Source organism: Zalophus californianus, chromosome 2, assembly GCF_009762305.2.
Source record: "Zalophus californianus isolate mZalCal1 chromosome 2, mZalCal1.pri.v2, whole genome shotgun sequence".
Lineage (NCBI taxonomy): Eukaryota > Metazoa > Chordata > Mammalia > Carnivora > Otariidae > Zalophus > Zalophus californianus.
Genome location: NC_045596.1, coordinates 33,648,068 through 33,667,677, shown reverse-complemented (window position 1 = coordinate 33,667,677; position 19,610 = coordinate 33,648,068). Strand labels below are relative to the sequence as shown.

Below are 19,610 nucleotides of genomic sequence, written 5' to 3'. Positions count from 1 at the left end.
GTTGATATCATTCGTTAAGATGAGATAATACTGGAGTAGAGTAGACCCTAAATTCAATATTGGTGTCCCTATAAGTAGGGCAGATACAGAGACACAAAGGGGAAGAGGGCCATGTGAAGATGGAGACAAAGGGTGACACAGCTACAAGTCAAGGACACCAAAGATTGCTAACAAACACAGAAGCTGGGAGGGGGCATAAAACAGTCTCCCTCAGAGGCTCCGGAAGCCAACCAGCCTGCCAACACCTTGACATTCGGACTTTTGGTCTCCCAAACTGTGAGAGAATAAATTTCTCTTGTTAAAGTCACCAGGTTTGGGATAATTTGTTGTGCAGCCCAGGAAAATGAGGCACCTGGGAAAAGGAATTTTGCAGATGTAATTAAGGTCTCAAATTAGTTAACCTCAAGCTATGCATATTACAAGGGTGGGCCCGACCTAATCACAAGAACCCGTTAAATCCAGGTCTACAGGAGTTCTTGGAAGATGGCAGCAGAGTAGGAGGATCCTAGGCTCACCATGTCCCACAGATACAACTTAATAACTATCAAATCATCCTAAATACCCCAGAAATTGATCTGAAGACTGGCAGAACAAACCACAACCCAACGTAGAGAAGAGGCCACACTGAAGAATCTAGGAAGTGTATAGACTCAGCTTGGGGGAGAAATAGGTTGTGGAGCTGCAGTGGGGAGGGAGCCACGGTCTCAGAGATGGGTGAGAGATACACTAGCACACAGGAGAACACACAGAAAAGACGAACCTCCATAGCAATGGACTTGGGAAGTGAGAGGTGAGTTTTGTGAGTTCTTTTAACCGACAGGACTTAAAGCCTGGAGTTTTAAAGGTCAGCATGCTTGGATCTGGGAGAGCTCGGAGGACATTGGGACTGCTTCGGGAGAGAGGGCAGGCAAACAGCCCGCAGACACATAGTGTGGAAATAGCAATCTGAAGAGTGCCTGGAACACAGAGTGGGGAGGTTATTTGTTCATCTTGGAGCATGTCTCAAAGAGGCAGCATTCAATGGACAGAACCCTCCAGGAACAAAGGAACTGGCTGGCATCATTTCCCTCCCCTGCCCCTCAGCATAAGCACAGGGCTAACACTCACCGCATAACTTGCTTACACCAAGCCCTGCCCCCTCACCCTCTGGAACAACTGCCCTTTCTAGTCACCCTTGCCTCAAGCTCAGTGTGTGCTTTCCCAAAAGACTGGCCCAGATCCCTGCCAACACCATTATCTCCTGACCAGGGTGTTTTGGTGAGGCCTTGGTTCTGGTGACAGTAGAGACATGTCTCATTTCACAAGCAGACTACAGTTAAATTTAACCTAGTTTTTAACCTAGTTAATTTTTAACCTAGTTAAAATGCACCACATTCAGGCCAGAGACCAAACACTGCCCACAACAGACAAAGAGAGCCTCTGCAGGTGACGGGCCTGAAGGATAAAGTAGCCAGGCCACAATAGCAGAGCACACACAGCACACACTGGAGACCCTCTGAGAAGTGTCAGGCCCTGGGGAACAGGGGACACTACACTGCAGGGCACTAAAGGACCTCTTCTTCATAAAGCCATTACCCTCAAGAACAGGAGACATAGCTGACTTTTCCTAACACGGAGACTTAGACAAAATGAGAAAACAGGAATTTGTTCCAAATGAAAGAACAGGACAAGGTCACAGCTAGAGATCTAAGTAAAACATATAAGTAACATACTGTTTAAAGCATATGATCATGCTTGAGAGGAGAGTTGGGGCCCCCAGTGCGGCCCAGGCATTTGTCAGCCACTGGCCTCAGATCTCTCTGAGGCAGTGGTCGCGCTATGGTCCTGTTGGTGCCATGTCATTTACAGCTTCTTTGGGGGTGAGTGAACTTTTTGCATAAGAATAGACTTAGGGAACTCGGCGACTCCATCAAACATAATAGCGTTCTTATTATAGGAGTCCCAGAAGAGGAAGAGAGAGAAAAGGGGGCAGAAAATTGAAGAAGTAATAGCTAAAAACTTCACTCATCTAGGGAAGGAAACAGATACCCAGATCCAGGAGGCACAGAACCCCCCAACAAAATCAACAAAAGCAGATCCACACCAAGACATATTGTTTTTTAATTTTAAGTAGGCTCCACACCCAACGTAGGGCTCAAGCTCACAACCCTGAGATCAAGAGTCTCATGCTTTACCAACAGAGCCAGCCAGGTGCCCCACCAAGACATTATAATTAAAATGGCAAAATATAGTGATAAAGAAAAAATATTAAAAGCAACAAGACAAAAGAAGACAGTTACATACAAAGGAAACCCCATAAGACTATCGATGGATTTTTCATTAGAAACTTTCCAAGCCAGAAAGAAGTGGCGTGATATACTCAGTGCTGAATGGGAAAAACTTGCAGGCAAGAATACTCTATCCAGCAAGGCTATCATTTGGAATAGGAGAGAGAATGAATTTCCCGGACAAACAAAAACTAAAGGACTTCATGACCACTAAGCCAGCCCTGCAAGAAATATTAAAGGGGACTCTTTGAGTGGAAAGGAAAGACCAAAAATGACAGTATGAAGGTAGGAAACACAAGAGCAGCAAAAATGAATACTTCTGGGGACGCCTGGGTGGCTCAGTTGGTTAAGCGTCTGCCTTCGGCTCAGGTCATGATTCCAGGGTCCTGGGATCAAGTCCCACATTGGGCTCTCTGCTCAGCAGGGAGCCTGCTTCTGCCTGCTTCTCCCTCTGCCTGCCACTCCCCCTGCTTGTGCTTGCTCGCTCTCTCTGTCATATCAAATAAATAAATAATCTTAAAAAAAAAACCAAAAAACAAAAAATGAATACTTTTGTAAAAAATCAGTCAAGGAACTCACAAAATAGAAGGATATAAAGTATGACACCACATATATCTAAAACATGGGGAAAAGAAAAGAATGAGTTCAAACTTAGATAACCATTAACTTAATATAGACTGCTACATGTAGATGTTATATACAAACCTAATGGTAACCACAAATCAAAAACTACTAATAAACAGGCAAAGAATAAAGAGAAAGAAATCCAAATACATCACTAAAGAAAACCAGCAATCCATGAAAGAGAGAACAACAAGAAAGGATCAGAGAAAATCTTCAGACACAAGCACAAAACAAGTAATACAATGGCAATAAATACATATCTATCAATAATTACTTTGAATGTCAATGTACTAAATGCACCAATCATAAGACACAGGGTGACAGAATGGATAAAAAAAACAAGACCCATCTGTATGCTGCCTACAAGAGGCTCATTTCAGATCTAAACACACCTGCAGATTGAGAGTGAGGGGATGGAGAAATATTCATCATGCAAATGGGTGTCAAAAGAAAGCCAGACGAGCAATACTTAGATCAGACAAAATAGACTTTAAAACAAAGACTGTAACAACAAAAAAGGACACTATTTAATAATAAAGGGGACAATTCAATAAGAGGTAACAATTGTAAATGTTTATGCACCCAACATGGGAGCACCCAAATATATAAAACAGTTAATAACAAACTTAAAGGAACTAATTCATAATAACACAATAATAGTAGGGACTTTAACACCCACTTACATCAATGGATAGATCATCTAAACAGAAAGTCAACAACGAAACAATGGCTTTGAATGACACACTGGACCAGGTGGATTAACAGAAATATGCAGAACAGTCCACTCTAAAACAACAGGATACACATTCTTTTCAAATGCACATGGAACATTCTCCAGAATGGAGATCACATGTTAGGCCACAAAACAGGCCTCAACAAATTCAAAGAGAATGAAATAATACTATGCATCTTTTCTCACCACAATGCTATGAAACTTCTTAGAAGTCAACCACAAGAAAAACTCTGGAAAGACCACAAATACATGGAGGTTAAATAACATGCTACTAAACAATGGATGGTTCATCTAAGAAATAAAAGAAAAAATTAAAAAGTACATGAAAAGAAATGAAAATGAAAACACAATGGTTTGAAACCTTCAGGACACAGCAAAAGCAGTTCTAAGAGGGATGTTAATAGCAATACAGGCCTATCTCAAGAGCAAGAAAAATCTCAAATAAACAACCTAACCTTACACCCAAAGGAGCTAGGAAAAGAATAACAAACAAAACCTAAAACTAACAGAAGGAAGGAAATAATAAAGATTAGAGCAGAAATAAATGTTTCTATAACACTTATTTATTTAAGTTTCTATAACTTAAAAATACAATAGAACAGATCAATGAAACCAGGACCTGGAAACCTCTAGCCAGACTTACCAAGAAAAAAAGAGAAAGGATCCAGATAAGTAAAATCACAAATGAGAGAGGAGAGATAGTAACTAACACCACCAAAATACAAACACTTAGAATATTATGAAAAACTATATGCCAACAAATTGGACAACCTGGAAGAAATGGTTAAATTCCTAGAAACACATAAACTACCAAAACGGAAACATGAAAAAATAGAAAAATTGAACTGACCAATTGCCAGCAAAGAAACTGAATCAGTAATCAAAAAGCTCCCAACAAACAAAAGTCCAGGACCAGGTAGCTTCCCACGGGAATTCTACCAAATTTAAAGAAGAGTTAATACCTATTCTTCTTAAACTATTTCAAAAAATACAAGAGGAAGGAAAACTTCCAAACTCATTCTATAAGGCCAGCATTACCCTGATGCCAAAACCAGATAGAAAGATGTCACAAAAAAAGAGACCTAGAGGCTAGTATTGCTAAGGAGCATAAATGAAAAAATTCTCAACAAAATACTAGCAAATCAAATCCAATAATATATTCTAAAAATCATTCACCATGATCAAGTGGGATTTATTCCTGGGTTGTAAGAGTGGTTCAATATTCCCAAATCAATCAGTGTGATACATCACATCAATAGGAGAAAGGATAAGAACCATATGATTATTTCAGTAGATGCAGAAAAACCATTTGAGGGGTGCCTGGGTGGTTCAGTTGGTTTAAGTATATGACTCTTGATCTCAGTTCAGGTCTTGATCTCAGGCTTGTAAGTCCAAGCCTCACACTGGGCTCCACACTGGGTGTGGAGTCTACTTTAAAAAAAAAAGAAAGAAAAGAAAAAGCATTTGCCAAATACAACATTGGTTCATGATAAAAACCCTCAACAAAGTAGGTTTAGAAGGAACATACTTCAACATAATAAAGGCCATATATGAAAAACCCACAGCTAATATCATCCCCAGTGGGGAAACACTGAGAACCTTTCTTTTCTCCTAAGGTTAGAAATGAGACAAGGATGTGCATTCTCACCACTTTTATTCAACATAGTACTGGAAGTCCTAGTCACAGCAATCAGACAACAACAACGTAAAAGGCATCCAAATCAGCAAGGAAGAAGTAAAATTTCAGTATTCACTGATGACATACTACTATAGAGAGAAACCTGCAAGACTCCACCAAAAAACTGCTAGAACTGATACAGGAATTCAGTAAAGTCGCAGGATACAAAATCAATATACAGAAATCTGTTACATTTCTATACACCAATAATGAAGCAGCAAAAAGAGAAATCAAGGAATTGATCCCATTTACAACTGCACCAAAAATAATAATGTGTAAGAATAAACCCAACCAAAGAGGTAAAAGACCTGTACTCTGAAAACTACAAAACACTGATAAAAGAAATTGAAGATGACACAAAGAAATGGAAAGATATACTGTGCTCATGGATTGGGAGAACAAATATTGTTAAAATGTCTATACTACCCAAAGCAATCCACACATTTAATGCAATCCCTATCAAAATTCCAAAAGCATTTTTCACAGAACAAGAACAAACAATCCTAAAATTTGTAAGGAACCACAAAAGCCCCCAAACAGCCACAGCAATCTTGAAAAAACAAACAGGGGCACCTGGGTGACTCAGCCATTAAGCGTCTACCTTCAGCTCAGGTCATGATCCTAGGGTCCTGGGATGGAGCCCCCGTCGGGCTCCCTGCTTCTCCCTCTCCCACTCCCCCTGCCTGTGTTCCCTCTCTCGCTGTGTCTCTCTCTGTCAAATAAATAAATAAAATCTTTAAGTAAAAAAAAAAAAAAAAAAAAAACAAAGCTGGAGGCATCACAATTCTGGACTTCAAGTTATAGTACAAAGCTGTGGTGATCAAAACAGTATGGTACGGCACAAAAATAGACACATAGATCAACAGAACAGAATAGAAAATCCAGAAGTAAACCCACAATTATATGGACAATTTATCTTTGACAAAGCGGGAAAGAATATCCAATGGGAAAAAGTCTCTTCAACAAATGCTGTTGAGAAAACTGGGCAGCAACATACAAAAGAATGAAACTTTCTTACACCATACACAAAAATAAAATTCAAAATGGATTAAAGACCTGTGAGGCCTGAAACCATAAAAATCCTAGAAAAGAGCATAGGCATTAATGTCTCTGACATCAGATGTAGCAAGTTTTTTCTAGATAGATCCCCTAAATCAAGGGAAACAAAAGCAAAAATAAACTATTGGGACTACATAAAAAAAAAAAAAAAAAAAAAAAACCTTCTGCATGGCAAAGGAAACTATCAACAAAACTAAAAGGCAACCTGAGGAATGGGAGAAGATATCTGCAAATGACATATTCAGTAAAGGGTTAGTATCCAAGATTATATAAAGATAAAACTCAACACCCCAAATCCAAATAATCCAATTTAAAAATGGGCAGAAGACATGAACAGACATTTCTCCAAAGAAAGCATCCAGATGGCCAACAGACACATGAAAAGATGCTCACCATCACTCATCAACAGGGAGATACAAATCAAAACTACAATGAGATATCATCTCACAGTGGTCAAAATGGCTAAAAATCAACAACACAAGAAACAAGCAAGTGTTGGTGAGAATGTAGAGAAAAAGGAATCCTTATGCACTGTTGGAAGGGCAAACTGGTGCAGTCACTCTGAAGAACAGTATGGAGGTGCCTCAAAAAGTTAAAAATAGAACTTTCCTAGGATCCAGCAATTGCACTACTGGGTATTTACCCAAAGAATACAAAAACACTAATTCTAAGGGATACATGCACCCCTCTTTTTATAGTAGCACTATTTACAATAGCCAAGATATGGAAACAATCCAAGTGTCCATTGTTTGAGGAATAGATAGAGAAGCTGTGGCGCGCACGTGCGTGCATGCACGCGCACACACACACACACACACACACACACACAGGAATATAATTCAGCCATAAAAAAAGAATGAAATCTTGCCATTTACAACGACATGGATAGAGCTAGAGTATAATGCTAAGTGAAGTAAGTCAGAGAAAGACAAATACCATATGATTTTACTCATATGTGGAATTTAAGAAACAAAACAAACAAGCAAAGGGAAAAAGAAAGAGAGAGAGAGACAAGCCAAGAAACAGACTCTTAACTATAGAGAGCAAACTGGTGGTTACTAGAGGGGAGGTGGTGGGGGATGGGGGAAATAGGTGAAGGAGATTAAGAGTACACTTCTCATGATGAGCGCTGAGTAATGGATAGAAGTGTTGAATCACTCTAGTGTACACCTGAAACTAATATAACACTGTATGTTTACTATACTGGAATTAAAAATTTTTAAATATTTAAAACATAAATAATCTAAAAAATATTTGTAATTCATATGAAAACAGCTAATATCCCTAATATATAATCACATATAAAAAGAAGAAAAAGATGAATAATGCCATTGAAAAAGTGGTAAAGAACACAAGCAGACAACTTACAAATTAATAGCAATAACCATAACAATGAACATTTATAGAACATGTATGTGTCAGGTGATGTTCATGTATTAATATATTCAATCCCCACAAAGATACACTGAGGTCGATATATGGGAACCCATGTTACAGCCACTTCTCCTTCCTCTCCTTTCACAATACCTTTCTCCCACAACAAAAATAGGCACCTACCTCATCTTAGTGCACTGTCCTGGGATGTTAAAGTCTCTAGGATGCTAAACAAAAGGACAACTCAAGACTGTGGCTCTCCTCTCCCATGGCAAAACAGAGTTTAGGTAAGAAATCTTTAAGAGGGTGCCAAACTCTTAACAAAGCTCTGTTCGTGAACTAACTTCTTCCTTCCTTTTCCCCCCAACTTTGTCACTCCCTTCCTGCCCTCCCTCTCCTTCCCTCTCCTTCCTTATTTGTATCTTTGAATTATAATTTGAAGTAAATCACAGGGGCATATTAACATGTTTATTTGAATTAAAGAATAAAGTCAGATTTCTCCTGACAAGGTCAATCTGGTTTTAACAATGAGAACTAGTTTTGAAAAACAGGTAACAAATTCAACATTTTTCCATAAATTAAATAGATAAATGTGCAGATTCAAAGATTTAACAGAAATATATTTAAATCACGTGTAATATAATATTCCAGAAATAATCTGCAACTATTTAAACTTATGATGAAAAATATTAGATGTCAACTTTAAAATATAGAACAAGATGACAGTCATTTAAAAAAAATGGTAGGGAATGGGGCGCCTGGGTGGCTCAGTCCATTAAGCATCTGCCTTTGGCTCAGGTCATGGTCTCAGAGTCCTGGAATCGAGTCCCACATCGGGCTCCCTGCTCAGTGGGGAATCTGCTTCTCCCTCTCCCTCTGTCTCTGCCTCTGCCCCTGACTCATGCTCTCTCGCACACACTCTCTTAAATAAATAAATAAATAATTTTTAAACGGTAGGGAGTATTTGAACAAAAATGTTTGAAGACTACTGCTCTGGAACCTCCAACATTACACTGCAAAAGTGAATAACTGCAGTCAATAACTGCAAAATAACTGCAAAAGTGCCCAACCTTATTCATGGAGAAATGGAAATTTAGTCTACAACTAGATCTCATCTTCTCATCCCTCAGACTGGTAAAGATTTAAAAGTCTGATAAAACCTAGCATTGGTGAAGCTGTGGGGAAATAGGTTAAAATAAGAGTGCAAATTTTGGTGAGTAATTTGACAAGACCAGTTACAACTTAAAATGTGTACAACCTTTGGTTCCTGAAAACCTGAAAGACTACACATCCAACTGTTAATGGTTAAATCTAAGGGGATGAAATTTGGGAAAATTCATTATTTTTAAAGTTGGTATTTCTGTAATGTTTGAAGTTTTTACAGTAGAGAACACGGAAGAAAGAGCATAAACCTAAGATAAGTATCATGATGGCTAAAGTCCAAAAATGAGCTACTTTTAGAATATTAGAAGGAAATTTAAACAACAGAGAGGTGATTAGATTGGATGGCATATAATATTGCTTTCAAATGTAAATTCTACTACTTTGGGAGTTAAGAAATGATTCTTAGAAGCCATGCATTGTACTTCCCTAAGCAATTCATAAGTTCTTTCAACAGCATCCTTAGCAAGTAGTTAAACCTCTTGAATATATATACTCTCCAATTTTAGCCCAAATCCCACAGTATTCTGTCTTTATGTCTTTTAATATTACTTGTGTCTTTTATACCATATTATGGATTAATCATTCACGGTGGCTTACCTGAAATAAAATCTAATGAACTAAAATGTAGATGTTTCTCCATTTTTGCCATATTCTAATCTTAGAAAACATCCCTGACAGACAAATCAAATCGTTCACATTGATCAATTTTGTTATATACCCACAATAATTCTCTTTGCCACTAGATGGTGATATAGCTAATGCTGTGTTGAGGAGTTCTCAGAACAGGAGGTTGGCCATTAGCCGCCAACAGGAGCTACTAAATAAGGAAGTAAAGTCAAGTAAGAAGGGAAATACAAGTGTAATTAACATAGCCACTTGTGAACAGCAAAGGAAAAAATATCAAGTTAAAAGGAGGGAGCAAACCATATGCATATTAAGAACCTTCTATAAGAATTATAGGTAAAGTTCAGAAGATGAAAAATAAGTAAAAAATAGAAGAGATGTTTAAAAATACCTATTGTACAGTCTTAAAGGACTAATTGGTGCCATGTATTTTTAGATCTACTCCTTATTTTGATGTCCACAGTTCAGATGGAATATTCTTGCTCTGCCCTCTACCCCTGCAGCATTTTACTGTAGCATTTTACCCAGAAGCTACTTGAATTATTTAGGCTATTTTTACCTCAGTGCTTGTGAGGGACAAAGGCTACAAGGGGCTAAGAAAGTGTTTTCAGATAATAAACATCCAATTAAATAATTTTCTCTCTCCTTCCTAAGGTTATTTTATATACTTATTTTTCTTGTATTGAGGCATAAATGTATATAAAACTCGGGATATAAAATTTAGACCCAATTTAACCAAAAACCAATCAACTCAAAGCCAAAATGCCTTTAGCTTTACTAACAACAACAAAAGAATTTTTAGTAGTACAAGAAAATGCTTATGCCAAGCCATTTGTAAAGGCTCTACAGAATCTACATTATAGTTGCAAGAAGTTAGGTTATTTGGTCATGTTAAAGTATAACAAAAAGGACATGGGATGTCTTTACATAACTTAGAAAATCACAATCATTCACTCTCAGAAATATTTAATTGAGTTTGAAATGATTCCTTCCTTACCTGTAAGGCTGTACTTTAATCCCAAGGTCTTGAAATTCCAGTGCTTTCTTAACAACAGCTTCGTTTTCTTCTGGATAAACTGAGCATGTGCAATAAACGACTGCTTGAGCTTTGGTAACTATAAGACAGTAATTAATAATAATAACCCCTTTAACAATTCTAAACAGATTTATGTTTCCAAACATCTATTTGATATTAATACCACATGGGATGTAAGGGGAATGATTTCCATAAATGCTTGCATGACTCCCCTTTAAAGCACGTGTTAATAATGTAAGTCTATGGCCAATAAGTTATGTATAAGTCTAATTGGATTGTATGGAAATTGAAAATTCTTTTTTTTTCGAGTTTTTATTTAAATTCCAGTTAGTTAACATACAGTGTAATATTAGTTTCAGGTGTAGAATTTGGTGATTCATCACTTACATACAATACCCAGTGCTCATAACAACAAGTACTCTCCTTAATCCCCATCACCCATTTAACCCATTTCCCCACCTACCTCCCCTCCAGCAACCCTCAGTTTGTTTCCTATAGTTAAGAGTCTGCTTTCTGGTTTGACTCTCTCTCTTTTCCCCCGTGTTCCATCTGTTTTGTTTTTTTTTTCTTAAATTCCACATATGAGTGAAATCATATGGTATTTGTCTTTCTCTGACTACATTTTTTTTATTTTTTATTTTTAGATTTTATTTATTTATTTGACAGAGAGACACACAGCGAGAGAGGGAACACAAGCAGGGGGAGTGGGAGAGGGAGAAGCAGGCTTCCCGCGGAGCAGGGAGCCCGATGCAGGGCTCGATCCCAGGATCCTGGGATCATGACCTGAGCTGAAGGCAGACGCTTAACGACTGAGCCACCCAGGCGCCCCTAACTGACTTCATTTAGGATAATACTCTCTAGCTTCATCCACATCATTGCAAATGGCAAGATTTCATTCCTTTTTATGGCTGAGTAATATTCTATTGAATATATATATATACACCATCTTCTCTATCCATTCATCAGTCGATGGACATTTGGGCTCTTTCCATAGTTTGGCTATTGTTGATAATGCTGCTATAAACATCGGGGTGCATGTATGCCTTCAAATCAGTATTTTTGTACCCTTTGCTGGATTATAGGGTAGTTCTATTTTTAACTTTTTTTGGAACCTCCATACTGTTTTTCACAGATGCTGCACCAGTTTGCATTCCCACCAACACTGTAAGTGGGCTCCCCTTTCTCCACATCCTTGCCAACACCTGTTGGCAGATCCCTTTTCTGCATCTATTGAGGGGATCATATAGTTCTTATCCTTTCTTTTATTAATGTGGTGTATCATGTTGATTGATTTGCCAATGTTGAACCACCCTTGCAACCCAGTAATAAATCTCACTTGATCGTGAGTAATTCTTCTAATGTATTGTTGGATTTGGTTTGCTAGTATTCTGTTGAGAATTTTTGCATCCATGTTCATCAGGGATATTGGCCTATAATTCTCTTTTTTAGTGGAGCCTTTGTCTGGTTTTGGAATCAAGGCAATATTGGCCTTGTAGAATGAGTTTGGAAGTTTTCCTTCCATTTCTATTTTTTGGAACAGTTAGAGAAGAATGGGTATTAACTCTTCTTTAAATGTTTGGTAGAATTCCCCTGGGAAGCCATCTGGCCCTGGGCTTTTGTTTGTTGGGAGAGTTTTGTTTTGTTTTGTTTTTTTAAGATTTTTTTATTTATTTGAGAGAGAGAGAGACTATGTGTAGGGAGAGGCAGAGGGAGAGGGAGATAATCATTAAGCAGACTTTCCACTGAGCACAGAGCCTGATAAGGGCTCGATCCCAGGACCCTGAGATCATGACCTGAGTCAAAATCAAGAGTCGGATACTTAACCAATTAAACCCAGGCACCCCTGTTGGGAGATTTTTGATTACTGATTCAATTTCTTTGCTGGTTATCGGTCTCTTCAGGTTTTCTATTTCTTCCTGTTTCAGTTTTGGTAGTTTATATGTTTCTAGGAATTTATCCATTTCTTCTAGGTTGTCCCATTTGTTGGCATAGTGTCTTTTCATAATATTCCCTTATAATTGTATTTCTGTGGTGTTGGTTATTATTTCTCCTCTCTCTTTTGTGATTTTATTTATTTTGATCCTTTCTCCTTTCTTTTTGAAAAGTCTGAGTAGGGGTTTATCGATTTTATTAATGTTTTCAAAGAACCAGCTGCTGGTTTCATTGATCTGTTTGGAAACTGGAAGCTCAATCAATGTGACCAAGCCAGTTACAAACACAAACAAATAATATTGCACATTACCATGAGCTTGATACTTCAGGCATTCTCCCATGAGCCATAGCACATGACTAGTTTAAAGGACTCTAGAAATAGACTTAGATATGAATTCCATTTCTCTACTTAACTGCTGTATGAACCTGGGAAAATTATTTAAACTCTCAGATTCTTCTTCTGTAAATTGAGATACTACTACTACCTGCACTCACTCATTTATTCACACATATCAAGGACATTGTAGGCATCCAAGATACATAGACAAAAATCGCTGCCCCTGGGGAGCTTCTTTTCCACATTTTATTGACATGATAAGACACAAATAAATAGTTAAATCATATAGTATCTTTAGGAGGTGACAGTGCTATAGAGAAAAAGCAGGAATAGAGGGACAGTTTCAGGAGATGATATTGTAATTTTAAATAATCAGAGAAAGCATCAAAAAATTACTTACCAACCTTCTAATCTTCCAACCAACTTATTTCATAGATCATTCATACATATGTATTTAGGTTCAAATTAATGTTTAGTAGCATCAACTAAAAGGGCAGACCTGCTCTGTGCTTTCCATTTGCCTTATTTCTTTCTCATTTATGTTCTACCTTTATGTACTGAATTATCTATACCTGTATATTTATTTATCTTTGAGCCTTTGGAGATCAGGATTTATTCACACTCATATCCCTATCATCCAGCCTGACTCAGGGTATGCACTTGATAAACATGCACTGAATTAATAATAGTTTATGTCATTTCTCAGAGACTTCTCAATTTTCCATTTCCGTATCCATTTGAGAGCAATGCTCCTCAAAATCTAAATGGTACTCACATCTAAATGGAGTGATTGAAACAACAAAATGAATACCTAAAGAGCTTAGTTACTAAGAGTTCAAATCAAGAAATCTAGGCTTTATTTATAATTGCATTTCTCTATTCTCTATTTAGTACTAAGAGACATAAGAGTTTGATTAAAATTTGGATTGCAGAATAGTTATTATGGGCAGGCACAATGACAACAGAAAAATTACATCAAAAAAGAAGCCAAAGAAAGAAATAAAGAAAACCAAACGGTTCCATAATGTAATGTATCACTGTATGTAATTATTTCACTTCAGCATCAAGAAACTATTCATTATGCTTGCTAACCATGTTACAAATGATCACAGCATCTATTTTTAAAAGACAGACTGAATTGGTAAAAAGAAATATTTTGATATTGGAAGGCACTAATTTTGGAAACTTCACTTATGGTTCACATCTCATTGATTGTAATAGATAAATGAAGTTTTAATGTTTCTAAGAGTTACAACATATTTTAAGATTGCACTGATAATAAACTTACATTTCATTGCATGTGTTAGCTGTTCATATTGCTGTTGAGCAAGAATGTGAAGTTTATCTTCTGATGTGCCTCCTTGAGAGAAATCTTTAAGTAAACCTGTATCTAAAAGCAAATAAATCCTTTAAGATATATCACTATTGGGTGTTTTTCATATATTGCTGTAATCACATAGTTTAATTTTTTAATCATTTTTCCTATTAATGAGAGTTTTCATAGAAAAATATTTATTAAAACTACATAAATAGTATTATAAAATGCTGAGTAAAGATTAAAAAACTGAATAAAGGTAATTTTGTTTAGTTTTAATATTGTTTTTCTTTCTTCTCCAAGTTCTTATGAGATAGTCATCCTACTAGCCAACTAAGTCATTTAGGTACAGAGGAGAGAATGCTCTAAGTCTAGAGACTAATAGAGGAAAAGAAAGGAGAGATTTATTTCCAAGGCAGAAGCTGATGAGCTAGAGTCAGATCTGTGTAGGAAAGAACACAAAAGGACAGTTAAAAACATTAACTTACCAAAAGAAATTTTGGAAGAAAAAAATTAAGTAAATGTATGTCTTCATAGTTGTTTTTTTTTTTTAAAGATTTTATTTATTTGACAGAGAGACACAGGGAGAGAGGGAACACAAGCAGGGGGAGTGAGAGAGGGAGAAGCAGGCTTCCCACTGAGCAGGGAGCCCGATGCGGGGCTCGATCCCAGGACTCTGGGATCATGACCTGAGCCGAAGGCAGATGCTTAACGACTGAGCCACCCAGGTGCCCCTATGTCTTCATAGATTAAGAAACAAATCAAGAAACTCTTAAAGTAACAAACTAATTTTCTTGATATTAACTAAGAATATATTGAATACTACTTTCTATACATTATTTTATCAACCCCCCCCTTTTAAAAAATATTTTTTACTTATTTATTTGAGAGAGAGAGAGAGTGGGGATGAGCACAAGCAGGGGTGGTGGGGGAGAGGGCAGGAGGGAGAGGGAGAAGCGGACTCCCGGCTGAGCAGGGAGCTCTACACGGGGCTTGATTCCAGGACCCTGGGATCATGACCTGAGCCAAAGGCAACCGCTTAACGGACTGAGCCACCCAGGCGCCCCTATGACCCCCTTTATTATCCCTTTTAACATTAAGAAAACTGTTCAGGGGCGCCCGGGTGGCTCACTCGTTAAGCGCCTGCGTTCGGCTCAGGTCATGGTCCCAGGGTCCTGGGATCGAGCCCCGCATCGGGCTCCCTGCTCAGCAGGAAGCCTGCTTCTCCCTCTCCCACTCCCCCTGCTGTGTTCCCTCTCTCGCTGTGTCTCTCTCTGTCAAATAAATAAATAAAATCTTTAAAAACAAAACAAAACTGTATCCACTTATCTAAGTCACATAGCTACTAGATGTAGAACCATGATTCTAGCTCAGAAATCTGACCAAGTCCAAACTCCTAACTTCTGTTTATTCTACCTCTCAGTAACTCCCTGGAGTATGAGAGCCAATTATTTATGCCATATATTGGCTGTTCTCCATTCCAGTAATATCACTAAAGGTTAATTAAACTCCATTTCCTCCCATTGGTTTTACACTTCACATTTTTCTATCTCTATTCACCACTTTTTAAAGGACCATTTACATATTATTATGTAAAACCATGTCAATTTACCTCTTTCACCCCATTTTAAAATAATTCCAAGTTATTAGCAAAGAACAATTTCATGTACTCCTCAATGGTTCTAATATTTTTCAATGTTAAAATGTTTTTCAAACGAATTCATGATTTCTCCTTTCCCCCTAATATCTAAGTCTTTTGGGTTCATCCTTACTAAGTTTATTACTAATATTTCTACCAGAGGCACTAGGTCAGCAGCTCCTTATTTGCTCTGGCTGTTACCTCCTCAGAGGAAACCCTCCTTTTTTTCCAGGTTTGCCAAAGACCGCTTCTTGGCTTATTCTGATGCCTCTTGATCAAAGTTTTCAGAATGCTTCTAATACCTAGGAAATATTTTACTTTCTCCCTTTTCATCACTTGTTCCCTTTGGGCTTCCCCAGGCCCCCTCACCCCCAGTCTCTAGTTTATTTTTACCTATGTTGGTTTTTCTCTGCGTTCCCACTTCAAGATGGCCCAGAATAAGGCCAGAGTCTCTCAGCTGGAAGCTCTAAATCTCTTGACTGCAATATTATAGCTGCTGCTATTTCTTCCCCCCTTTTCTCAGTGTCTACTAATTCTTATTTATTTCTCAGTTAGTGTAGGAAGTTTCTCAGCTCGCCATTCTCCCATCTGAGTTGGTTTTTCTTCTGTTTTACTGACACTGGGAAGAAATTTTCTATAACAAGTCAAAATTCCATGTGGAACAGTGTAAGCCCAGTTACACATTGTGTAGTATTGTGGAATGTGCTAACTCATCTGAATTTGAATCCCAACTTCTATTTACTAGCTACATGACCTTGGGCAACTTGTGAGATTTCTGAGTCTTGTTTTTTCCCCTCTATGAAATACAGTAATAAAAGAACACTATCCTCAAAAAGTGATGGTAAATATTCAGTGATAGTGCATGCGTACCACCTAGAATATTGACTGGCACATAGTTGTGTGCAATGAATATTAGTTTCTTTTCCTGCATTTCTTTTTCTCATTTTTGATTCTCTCCTTGCTAGAAACAGAAAATAGGTACTCACTATATGCTGAATGTTGGTGAAATGTCTTCTTTATCTAATATTCCAGTTAATCTTATCTAACTAGGGCTTTCAATATGAACAGATTAGAGTAAGGATCCATTTCAGTTAATGCACAGCAATACACTCTGATTTAAAAAGTGGCTCACAGTGTCAACCTCAGAGTCAGAGCTGTTGTGTTTGAATCTGGGCTCTGACACTAGTCAAATGGCTCTGGAGAGCATCAACCTCACTGAGCCTCAGATTCTGTACTCATAAAATGTAGAAAATAAGAGTTCATCATCTGTGGTTTTGCTTTCTGCAGTTTCAGTTACTGAAAGTCAACCTCGGTCCAGGAAACAGATGATCCTTTTTCTGACGAATCCGCAGAAGGTCAATAGTAACCTAACGTTACGTCACAGTACTTACATCACTCACCTTGCTCCATCTCATCACACAGACATTTTGTCATCTCACATCATCACAAGAAGGGTGAGTACAGTACAATAAGATATTTTGAAAGAGAAACCACATTCACATAACTTTTATTTCATAATAGTTATAATTGCTCCATTTTATTATTAGTTATTAATCTCTTACTGTGCCTGATTTATAAATTGAACTTTATCATAGGTGCACAGGTATGGGAAAAACATAGTATATGTAGGGTTCAGTATTACCCATGGTTTCAGGTATCCACTGGGGGTCTGGGCACAAATTTTCATAGATAACGGGAGACTACTGTAACTGATTCACTGAGTTCTTGTGGGGACTTGATAAAATAATCAAAGCAAAGTGCTTAGCTCACTGCCTTATATACAAGTGCTCAATAAATGGTAATGTTAAATAATATTTTATGATTTATTAAAGAAGCAAATAAAATATTCCTAGAATTAATATTTAATCTGAGGTATTCATATCAAAAAACACACATACTGGGGATTAAAGAAGTCTTGAGTTTGAAATAATGTGATGATTTAGTTAGGATCATTTTGGAACACGGTCTTAGAATCTAGCTGATCAATATTTGAATTCTAGCTCTGTTACTAACTAGAACCTGTGTGACCTTATAAAAATGAATTAATCTGAGTCTCAGTTTTTTCATCTATAAAATGCTGATAAATTTTAATGCCTATATCTTGAATTCTGGTATATACCAGAATAGCATACTGGTCAACATCTGTTCTGATGGCCTACATCATTCCAATTATTAAATATTTTTAATATTCCCCTACTGCATATCACAAAGGATTGCTATAAGGATTAAATGAGATAATGAATGTAAAGTACTTTTTTTTTTTTTAAGATTTTACTTTATTTGAGGAGAGAGAGAGTGCAAGCAGGGGGAGGAGCAGAGGGAGAGAGACAGGGAGAGCAGCAGACTAGCACAGAGCCCAATGTGGGGCTCAATCTCAGGACCCTGAGATCATGACCTGAGCCAAAATCAAAAATAAGCCGCTTAACCACCTGAGCCACTCAGGTGACCTGTAAAGTACTTTATATATTGTAAGTGCTCTATACTTGGTAGCTATTCATTAATCAGATATATTTGATATGTCATTTTAGTGATTTTAAATAATTTTATTTTTGAAATTATCAACAAGTTTCAATAATTTATAAATTAAAAAATTTTAAAGTACCTTCATGCTCATTTAGTATAAATTCTACTGGATTACTAACACCCAGTCCTGAACAGTGAGGTAGCAGCAGAATCACTTTAACTTTCTGTAATCTATGATCCTTTGGTTCAGTGTTAAGAAATGTCTCATGAAGTATTTGAATATCTTGGAGAAAAAACAGAAAAATTAATGCAAAAATATTAATTAAAAATCTTAATATAGTATGTAATTAGATCGATTTATCGTTGTTCATTTTTAAATCCTCAACATAACAAAGAGTCATCTTAACATAGTCAGAAAAGAGGGCTATTCTTCTCTGATAACTTCCTAAAGTTGATACATGAATTCTCTTTCTCCTTCACTTGAGAGAACAATTTTGAAATTTAAATACCTTCTATACAAAATATAATTTAATTTTTCATTGTGGACATCAGGTTCCTTGAAAACAGTGTGATGTAGTGAAGGGAAATGGTCTTTGGAGGCAGAAATACCCAAGTGTGCTCCCAAATGCACTGTTTACTAGCTGCGTGACTTAATCTCTCTGAGCCTCCATTTCCTTACTCATAAAATGGGATAATAATGCCTACTTCATCTAATTGTGGTGAAGACTGAGATAAAGCCGTTTAGTATGGTGCCTAGTACATAGTAAATGCTCAGTATGCGTTATTTCCCTTTGCCATTTGTTATCCCCATTTCTATTTTATCTTCCCCAGAGAAAAATGGGTGTCAATAGCATTTATGAGGCAGTCCCTTAAGTCCCTTAAGGGCCTTGTAATTTAGTTTAAGAAAGTCTGCCCTCCCTTAGAGTGTAATGATCTGGGCCGCTATCTTCAGGCCACCCCTCCACTTCTGCAATGGCTCCCATGCCCCTCACCTGCTGAGGAGTCACCCCTGAAACTGCTCACCCACCCCCTTTCTCTTGTCTGATCACCTTGTTCGTCTCCCTATTCTGTCTGTTTTGAAATTGTTGTTGTTGTTTTTAATCAGCGGGCCTTTTCCTTTCTCCCCCCTCTATTTTTAACTTTCTATCAGAAAATTTCAAACATATACAAAAACAGTTGTAAAAATATAATGAATTCTCAAGTACCCACCATGGAGATTCAACAGTGAACCATTCCTGCCCACTTCTGCTTCATCTATATCTGTACCCATTTCCCCCCCACCCATATTACTTTGAATCTATAAATATTTCACCATATATCTCTAAAAGATAAGAACTCCTTTAAAAATATAACCACACAAATTAA

The 19,610-nt window shown here is 37.3% G+C and overlaps 1 protein-coding gene across 3 annotated transcripts in view; it reads right to left on the bottom strand.

Moving 5' to 3' along the window:
- The window catches only part of NSUN7 (NOP2/Sun RNA methyltransferase family member 7), a 62,524-nt gene that overhangs the window by 7,844 nt on the left and 35,070 nt on the right, over window positions 1–19,610 (bottom strand). For 2 of the 3 annotated variants that reach the window (XM_027599403.2, XM_027599401.2), the window contains exons 8-10: window positions 18,385–18,528; window positions 14,117–14,218; window positions 10,521–10,638 (exon numbers count right to left, since the gene is read on the bottom strand). In XM_027599403.2, the coding sequence (XP_027455204.1) occupies window positions 10,521–10,638; window positions 14,117–14,218; window positions 18,385–18,528 (364 nt within the window). The remainder of the gene's footprint in view (window positions 1–10,520; window positions 10,639–14,116; window positions 14,219–18,384; window positions 18,529–19,610) is intronic. The other variant, XM_027599402.2, reaches the window with a different exon arrangement.